This window comes from Oncorhynchus clarkii, chromosome 19, assembly GCF_045791955.1.
Source record: "Oncorhynchus clarkii lewisi isolate Uvic-CL-2024 chromosome 19, UVic_Ocla_1.0, whole genome shotgun sequence".
Lineage (NCBI taxonomy): Eukaryota > Metazoa > Chordata > Actinopteri > Salmoniformes > Salmonidae > Oncorhynchus > Oncorhynchus clarkii.
In genome coordinates, this window is record NC_092165.1 from 97501 (window position 1) to 107500 (window position 10000).

A 10000-nucleotide genomic window follows, 5' to 3' on the forward strand; every position below is an offset into this window, starting at 1 on the left:
GTACAGTACATTGAGTCAACACAGACAGGGTTAGCATCCTAAATGGGCCCCTAGTCCTGATGAGCCAACACAGACAGGGTCAGCATCCTAAATGGGCCCCTAGTCCTGATGAGGCAGCAGTAAGACCCAACATTAGATACTAGTGTGCTGTTCCTATAAACCAATCACCTGACAGAGATAGATTACCACTAAGAAACAATCCAAGACCCAACATTAGATACTAGTGTGCTGTTCCTGTAAACCAATCACCTGACAGAGATAGATTACCAGTAAAAACATGATATTAACAGTATAAAAGTTTACAACTAGAGAACAAGGATAAAGTACATAGAGACAATAGGTCCCAAATGGCACTATATTCCCTATGTATTACTCTACTGGTCAAAGGTAGTGCCCTATATAGGGAATAGGGTGCTATTAGGTAGTGTCCTATATAGGGAATAGGGTGCTATTAGGTAGTGCACTATATAGGGAATAGGGTGCTATTAGGTAGTGCCCTATATAGGGAATAGGGTGCTATAAAGGTAGTGCCCTATATAGGGAATAGGGTGCTATTAGGTAGTGCCCTATATAGGGAATAGGGTGCTATTAGGTAGTGCCCTATATAGGGAATAGGGTACCATCTGAATCCGTTTGATAAACAGTTCTGTCGGACTCGGAGGGTGAACAGTAAACAACAACAGATCCAATCAGATTGTATTAGTCACATGCTTTGTAAACAACAGGTGTAGACTAACAGTGAAATACTGACTGACAGCAGTACCTCTATGTTTTCAGTGTAAATCTCCACCTTCTCCTTTACAGTACGAAGGAGACTCAGTAATGTTGTCGTGTGTGTGTGTGTGTGTGTGTTCAGGACATAGTCCTTTCCCTGTCTGTGGTCCCCGTCGTTCCCTGGGAGTCGGATGTCAACAACAATGTGCTGTACCTGTAGCTGCTTTCATCAGGTCATTCATAGAACAATATAAAACATTTTAGACCGGTTGTCCACACCGTAGCAAAGCAACAAAACATTCTCAGATTAAGTCTAGTTCAGAATCTCCACTGTTCATCAAACCAGGAGTTGATTTAACCTTAAATAGCGTTACCTCAAAAGGGTTAAATTAAATAAGCGCTGATAAAGATGAGTTGAGATTGTGTTCAGTAGAGGAGAGAGGGAACGAGGAGGAAGAGAGAGAGAGGGAACAAGGAGGAAGAGAGAGAGGGAACGAGGAGGAGGAGGAGGAGGAGAGAAAGGGAACGAGGAGGAAGAGAGAGAGGGAACGAGGAGGAAGAGAGAGAGGGAATGAGGAGGAGGAGAGAGAGGGAACGAGGAGGAGGAGGAGGAGAGAGAGGGAACGAGGAGGAAGAGAGAGAGGGAATGAGGAGGAAGAGAGAGAGGGAACGAGGAGGAGGAGAGAGAGAGGGAACGGGGAGGAAGAGAGAGAGAGGGAACGAGTAGGAGGAGAAGAGAGAGAGAGGGAACGAGGAGGAGAAGAGAGAGGGAACGAGGAGGAAGAGAGAGAGGGAACGAGGAGGAGGAGGAAGAGGGAACGAGGAGGTAGAGAGAGAGAGAGGGAAGGAGGAAGAGAGAGAGGGGAAAGGAGAGAGAGAGAGAGGGGTAAAGGGGGAGGGGTGGATATGCAACTGGTTTAAACCGCTTATTTTACTGACCAATCAAATCACAAGCTCCAAATATAGTCCTTCTCAATTGGCCAGTCCGTTATCTACCACTGTCTCACATTGGCTGTCATCTCTTCATGCCCTTATCCCAATGTCCAATCACCTTGCAGATCCACTTCCTATATTCTTCCCAGTGTCCAATCACCTTGACGATCCAGTTCCTGTATCTCTCTCATTGTCCAATCACCTTGTGTATCCAGGGTGTGAAGGCGGAGACTTTAGTGTAGACGCCAGGTGAGTGTTGCATGCGACAGGAGTGACCCCACGATGTCACACCGTACACTACCCACCCTCCTCCCGGACGCTCACACACCAACGGGCCGCCGCTGTCTCCACGGCAACTGTCCACGCGGCGCTCCGATTGGCCGTCTGTCCCGGCGCAGAGCATGCGGCTAGTGAAGGCTCCGTGGTAACGCTGTTGGCAGTGACGACGGGGGAGGAGGGAGAGAGGAGCCTGTTGGAGGGTCTTAGAGTAGGACCGACCTGGAGGACAGAGAGAGACGATTACCATTACACTGGGCCTTTAGTCTGTTTAATCAGAGAGACGATTACCATTACACTGGGCCTTTAGTCTGTTTAATTAGAGAGACGATTACCATTACACTGGGCCTTTAGTCTGTTTAATCAGAGAGACGATTACCATTACACTGGGCCTTTAGTCTGTTTAATTAGAGAGACGATTACCATTACACTGGGCCTTTAGTCTGTTAAATCAGAGAGACGATTACCATTACACTGGGCTTTAGTCTGTTTAATTAGAGAGACGATTACCATTACACTGGGCCTTTAGTCTGTTTAATTAGAGAGACGATTACCATTACACTGGGCCTTTAGTCTGTTAAATCAGAGAGACGATTACCATTACACTGGGCCTTTAGTCTGTTTAATCAGAGAGACGATTACCATTACACTGGGCCTTTAGTCTGTTTAATCAGACGATTACCATTACACTGGGCCTTTAGTCTGTTTAAACAGAGAGACGATTACCATTACACTGGGCCTTTAGTCTGTTTAATCAGAGAGACGATTACCATTACACTGGGCCTTTAGTCTGTTTAATCAGATGATTACCATTACACTGGGCCTTTAGTCTGTTTAATCAGAGAGACGATTACCATTACACTGGGCCTTTAGTCTGTTTAATCAGACGATTACCATTACACTGGGCCTTTAGTCTGTTTAATCAGAGAGACGATTACCATTACACTGGGCCTTTAGTCTGTTTAATCAGAGAGACGATTACCATTACACTGGGCCTTTAGTCTGTTTAATCAGAGAGACGATTACCATTACACTGGGCCTTCAGTCTGTTTAATTAGAGAGACGATTACCATTACACTGGGCCTTTAGTCTGTTTAATCAGACGATTACCATTACACTGGGCCTTTAGTCTGTTTAATTAGAGAGACGATTACCATTACACTGGGCCTTTAGTCTGTTTAATCAGAGAGACGATTACCATTACACTGGGCCTTTAGTCTGTTTAATCAGAGAGACGATTACCATTACACTGGGCCTTTAGTCTGTTTAATCAGACGATTACCATTACACTGGGCCTTTAGTCTGTTTAATTAGAGAGACGATTACCATTACACTGGGCCTTTAGTCTGTTTAATCAGAGAGACGATTACCATTACACTGGGCCTTTAGTCTGTTTAATCAGAGAGACGATTACCATTACACTGGGCCTTTAGTCTGTTTAATCAGAGAGACGATTACCATTACACTGGGCCTTTAGTCTGTTTAATCAGAGAGACGATTACCATTACACTGGGCCTTTAGTCTGTTTAATCAGACGATTACCATTACACTGGGCCTTTAGTCTGTTTAATTAGAGAGACGATTACCATTACACTGGGCCTTTAGTCTGTTTAATCAGAGAGACGATTACCATTACACTGGGCCTTTAGTCTGTTTAATCAGAGAGACGATTACCATTACACTGGGCCTTTAGTCTGTTTAATCAGAGAGACGATTACCATTACACTGGGCCTTTAGTCTGTTAAATCAGAGAGACGATTACCATTACACTGGGCCTTTAGTCTGTTTAATCAGAGAGACGATTACCATTACACTGGGCCTTTAGTCTGTTTAATCAGAGAGACGATTACCATTACACTGGGCCTTTAGTCTGTTTAATCAGAGAGACGATTACCATTACACTGGGCCTTTAGTCTGTTTAATCAGAGAGACGATTACCATTACACTGGGCCTTTAGTCTGTTTAATCAGACGATTACCATTACACTGGGCCTTTAGTCTGTTTAATCAGAGAGACGATTACCATTACACTGGGCCTTTAGTCTGTTTAATCAGAGAGACGATTACCATTACACTGGGCCTTTAGTCTGTTTAATCAGAGAGACGATTACCATTACACTGGGCCTTTAGTCTGTTTAATCAGACGATTACCATTACACTGGGCCTTTAGTCTGTTTAATCAGAGAGACGATTACCATTACACTGGGCCTTTAGTCTGTTTAATCAGACGATTACCATTACACTGGGCCTTTAGTCTGTTTAATCAGACGATTACCATTACACTGGGCCTTTAGTCTGTTTAATCAGAGAGACGATTACCATTACACTGGGCCTTTAGTCTGTTTAATCAGACGATTACCATTACACTGGGCCTTTAGTCTGTTTAATTAGACAATTCACATTCAACTGGTCCTTTAATCACTAACACAACCCTCGTCTTCCACACTAAATCACCCACTAACACCCCCCTGGTCTTCCACAGTAACACCCCCCTGGTCTTCCACACTAAATCACCCACTAACACCCCCCTCATCTTCCACATTAAATCCCCCACTAACACCCCCCTCATCTTCCACACTAAATCACCCACTAACACCCCCCTCGTCTTCCACACGAAATTACCCACGAACACCCCCCTGGTCTTCCAAACTAACACCCCCCTGGTCTTCCACACTAAATCACCCACTAACACCCCCCTCATCTTCCACACTAAATCACCCACTAACACCCCCCTCATCTTCCACACTAAATCACCCACTAACACCCCCCTCGTCTTCCACACTAAATCACCCCCCTCGTCTTCCACACTAAATCACCCACGAACACCCCCCTCGTCTTCCACACTAACACCCCCCTGGTCTTCCACACTAAATCACCCCCCTCGTCTTCCACACTAAATCACCCACTAACACCCCCCTTATCTTCCACACTAAATCACCCACTAACACCCCCCTCATCTTCCACACTAAATCACCCACTAACATCCCCCTCATCTTCCACACTAAATCACCCACTAACACCCCCCTCGTCTTCCACACTAAATCACCCCCCTCGTCTTCCACACTAAATCACCCACAAACACCCCCCTCGTCTTCCACACTAACACCCCCCTGGTCTTCCACACTAAATCACCCCCCTCGTCTTCCACACTAAATCACCCACCATCACCCCCCTGGTCTTCCACACTAACACCCCCCTGGTCTTCCACATTAAATCACCCACTAACATCCCCCTGGTCTTCCACACTAACACCCCCCTCATCTTCCACACTAAATCACCCCCCTTGTTTTCCACACTAAATCACCCACTAACACCCCCCTCATCTTCCACACTAAATCACCCACTAACATCCCCCTGGTCTTCCACACTAAATCACCCACTAACACCCCCCTCATCTTCCACACTAAATCACCCACTAACGCCACCCTCATCTTCCACAATAAATCACCCACTAACACCCCCCTCATCATCCACACTAAATCACCCACGAACATCCCCCTCGTCTTCCCCACTAACACCCCCCTGGTCTTCCACACTAACACCCCCCTGGTCTTCCACATTAAATCACCCACTAACATCCCCCTGGTCTTCCACACTAACACCCCTCTCATCTTCCACACTAAATCACCCACTAACACCCCCCTCATCTTCCACACTAAATCACCCCCCTGGTCTTCCACACTAAATCACCCACTAACACCCCCCTCATCTTCCACACTAAATCACCCACTAACATCCCCCTGGTCTTCCACACTAAATCACCCACTAACCCCCCCCCCCCCTCATCTTCCCCACTAAATCACCCATTAACACCCCCCTCATCGTCCACACTAAATCACCCCCTGGTCTTCCACACTAAATCACCCACTAACACCACCCTGGTCTTCCACACTAAATCACCCACTAACACCACCCTGGTCTTCCACACTAAATCACCCACTAACACCCCCCTGGTCTTCCACCCCCATCTCACCTGTGCCTCCCTCCCATCTCACCTGTGCCTCCCTCCCATCTCACCTGTGTCCCCCCTCCCACAATCTCACCTGTGCCTCCCTCCCATCTCACCTGTGTCCCCCCTCCCATCTCACCTGTGCCTCCCTCCCATCTCACCTGTGTCCCCCCTCCCATCTCACCTGTGTCTCCCTCCCATCTCACCTGTGCCTCCCTCCCATCTCACCTGTGTCCCCCTCCCATCTCACCTGTGCCTCCCTCCCATCTCACCTGTGTCCCCCTCCCATCTCACCTGTGTCCCCCCTCCCATCTCACCTGTGCCTCCCTCCCATCTCACCTGTGTCCCCCCTCCCATCTCACCTGTGTCCCCCCTCCCATCTCACCTGTGTCCCCCCTCCCATCTCACCTGTGCCTCCCTCCCATCTCACCTGTGTCCCCCTCCCATCTCACCTGTGCCACCCCTCCCCCCATCTCACCTGTGCCTCCCTCCCATCTCACCTGTGCCTCCCTCCCATCTCACCTGTGCCTCCCTCCCATCTCACCTGTGCCACCCCTCCCCCCATCTCACCTGTGCCTCCCTCCCATCTCACCTGTGCCTCCCTCCCATCTCACCTGTGCCTCCCTCCCATCTCAACTGTGCCTCCCTCCCATCTCAACTGTGCCTCCCTCCCATCTCACCTGTGCCACCCCTCCCCCCATCTCACCTGTGCCTCCCTCCCATCTCACCTGTGCCTCCCTCCCATCTCACCTGTGCCTCCCTCCCATCTCACCTGTGCCCCCCTCCTCCCATCTCACCTGTGCCTCCCTCCCATCTCACCTGTGCATCCCTCCCATCTCACCTGTGCCTCCCTCCCATCTCACCTGTGTCCCCCCTCCCATCTCACCTGTGTCCCCCCTCCCATCTCACCTGTGCCATCCTCCCATCTCACCTGTGTCCCCCTCCCATCTCACCTGTGCCTCCCTCCCATCTCACCTGTGTCCCCCCTCCCATCTCACCTGTGTCCCCCTCCCATCTCACCTGTGCCTCCCTCCCATCTCACCTGTGCCACCCCTCCCTCCCATCTCACCTGTGCCTCCCTCCCATCTCACCTGTGTCCCCCTCCCATCTCACCTGTGTCCCCCTCCCATCTCACCTGTGCCTCCCTCCCATCTCACCTGTGTCCCCCTCCCATCTCACCTGTGCCTCCCTCCCATCTCACCTGTGTCCCCCTCCCATCTCACCTGTGCCTCCCTCCCATCTCACCTGTGTCCCCCCTCCCATCTCACCTGTGTCCCCCTCCCATCTCACCTGTGCCTCCCTCCCATCTCACCTGTGTCCCCCCTCCCTCCCATCTCACCTGTGTCCCCCCTCCCATCTCACCTGTGCCTCCCTCCCATCTCACCTGTGTCCCCCCTCCTCCCATCTCACCTGTGTCCCCCCTCCCTCCCATCTCACCTGTGCCTCCCTCCCATCTCACCTGTGTCCCCCTCCCATCTCACCTGTGTCCCCCTCCCATCTCACCTGTGTCCCCCTCCCATCTCACCTGTGTCCCCCCAGCCTGTGATGTGACAGTTGGAAGCCTGTTTCAGGACTCTCTCCTTACGTAGCGGCAGACAGGCGGGCAGGACGTGCCGACTGAACGCCACACATCGACCGCGGCCCTTCCCCGCCACTCCCGGCGATAGACGCACCAAGGCCAGGTCGTAGTCGTTGCTGTGGAAACGGTAGCTAGGGTGCAGTATGATCTGATCGACGGCGTACTCCTCCTCAAACTCCTCGGGAACCAGAGAATGGTAATCCCCTACCCTCACCTTGTACTGTTTAGTACTGTTACCATCCCTGGAGGAGAGAGAGGAGAGTTAACTAGAGAATGGTAATCCCCAACCCTCACCTAGTAGTGTTTAGTACTGTTACCATCCCTGGAGGAGAGAGAGGAGAGTTAACCAGAGAATGGTAATCCCCTACCCTCACCTTGTAGTGTTACCATCCCTGGAGGAGAGAGAGGAGAGTTAACCAGAGAATGGTAATCCCCAACCCTCACCTAGTAGTGTTACCATCCCTGGAGGAGAGAGAGGAGAGTTAACCAGAGAATGGTAATCCCCTACCCTCACCTTGTAGTGTTACCATCCCTGGAGGAGAGAGAGGAGAGTTAACCAGAGAATGGTAATCCCCAACCCTCACCTTGTACTGTTACCATCCCTGGGGGAGAGAGAGGAGAGTTAACCAGAGAATGGTAATCCCCAACCCTCACCTAGTAGTGTTACCATCCCTGGGGGAGAGAGAGGAGAGTTAACCAGAGAATGGTAATCCCCAACCCTCACCTTGTACTGTTACCATCCCTGGGGGAGAGAGAGGAGAGTTAACCAGAGAATGGTAATCCCCTACCCTCACCTAGTAGTGTTACCATCCCTGGGGGAGAGAGAGGAGAGTTAACCAGAGAATGGTAATCCCCAACCCTCACCTAGTAGTGTTACCATCCCAGGAGGAGAGAGAGGAGAGTTAACCAGAGAATGGTAATCCCCTACCCTCACCTTGTACTGTTACCATCCCTGGGGGAGAGAGAGGAGAGTTAACCAGAGAATGGTAATCCCCAACCCTCACCTAGTAGTGTTACCATCCCTGGGGGAGAGAGAGGAGAGTTAACCAGAGAATGGTAATCCCCAACCCTCACCTAGTAGTGTTACCATCCCTGGGGGAGAGAGAGGAGAGTTAACCAGAGAATGGTAATCCCCAACCCTAAACTAGTACTGTTACCATCCCTGGAGGAGAGAGAGGAGAGTTAACCAGAGAATGGTAATCCCCAACCCTCACCTAGTAGTGTTACCATCCCTGGAGGAGAGAGAGGAGAGTTAACCAGAGAATGGTAATCCCCTACCCTCACCTTGTAGTGTTACCATCCCTGGAGGAGAGAGAGGAGAGTTAACCAGAGAATGGTAATCCCCAACCCTCACCTTGTACTGTTACCATCCCTGGGGGAGAGAGAGGAGAGTTAACCAGAGAATGGTAATCCCCAACCCTCACCTAGTAGTGTTACCATCCCTGGGGGAGAGAGAGGAGAGTTAACCAGAGAATGGTAATCCCCAACCCTCACCTTGTACTGTTACCATCCCTGGGGGAGAGAGAGGAGAGTTAACCAGAGAATGGTAATCCCCTACCCTCACCTAGTAGTGTTACCATCCCTGGGGGAGAGAGAGGAGAGTTAACCAGAGAATGGTAATCCCCAACCCTCACCTAGTAGTGTTACCATCCCAGGAGGAGAGAGAGGAGAGTTAACCAGAGAATGGTAATCCCCTACCCTCACCTTGTACTGTTACCATCCCTGGGGGAGAGAGAGGAGAGTTAACCAGAGAATGGTAATCCCCAACCCTCACCTAGTAGTGTTACCATCCCTGGGGGAGAGAGAGGAGAGTTAACCAGAGAATGGTAATCCCCAACCCTCACCTAGTAGTGTTACCATCCCTGGGGGAGAGAGAGGAGAGTTAACCAGAGAATGGTAATCCCCAACCCTAAACTAGTACTGTTACCATCCCTGGAGGAGAGAGAGGAGAGTTAACCAGAGAATGGTAATCCCCAACCCTCACCTAGTACTGTTACCATCCCTGGAGGAGAGAGAGGAGAGTTAACCAGAGAATGGTAATCCCCTACCCTCACATAGTACTGTTTAGTACTGTTACCATCCCTGGAGGAGAGAGAGGATAGTTTTAGAGTTTGATAGATCTGTAAAGTACAGAGTTTTAGAGTTTGATAGATCTGTAAGGTACAGAGTTTTAGAGTTTGATAGATCTGTAAAGTACAGAGTTTTAGAGTTTGATAGATCTGTAAAGTACAGAGTTTTAGAGTTTGATAGATCTGTAAAGTACAGAGTTTTAGAGTTTGATAGATCTGTAAAGTATAGAGATTTAGTTTGGGGTGGCAGGTTAAGGGGTTAATTAAGAGCGTTGGGCCAGTTTGAATCCCCGAGACGACTAGGTGAAACATCTGTCGACGTGCTCTTGAGCAATGCACTTACCCCTATTTGCAATGCACTATCTGTCTAGATGTACCTGGAGACAGTAACTCCCACTATTCTCTGTTTCCTGTCTCTCTATCTGTCTAGATGTACCTGGAGACAGTAACTCCCACTGTTCTCTGTTTCCTGTCTCTCTAT

General features: G+C 49.7%; 1 protein-coding gene across 1 annotated transcript in view; it reads right to left on the reverse strand.

The window, feature by feature from the left end:
* Positions 1–1406: 1406 nt before the first annotated feature.
* The window catches only part of LOC139374070 (neurotrypsin-like), a 93348-nt gene continuing 84754 nt past the window's right edge, over positions 1407–10000 (reverse strand). Inside the window, exons 12-13 of the mRNA XM_071115051.1 lie at positions 7397–7692; positions 1407–2145 (exon numbers count right to left, since the gene is read on the reverse strand). Coding sequence (XP_070971152.1) covers positions 1835–2145; positions 7397–7692 — 607 coding nt within the window. The 3' untranslated portion in view covers positions 1407–1834. The remainder of the gene's footprint in view (positions 2146–7396; positions 7693–10000) is intronic.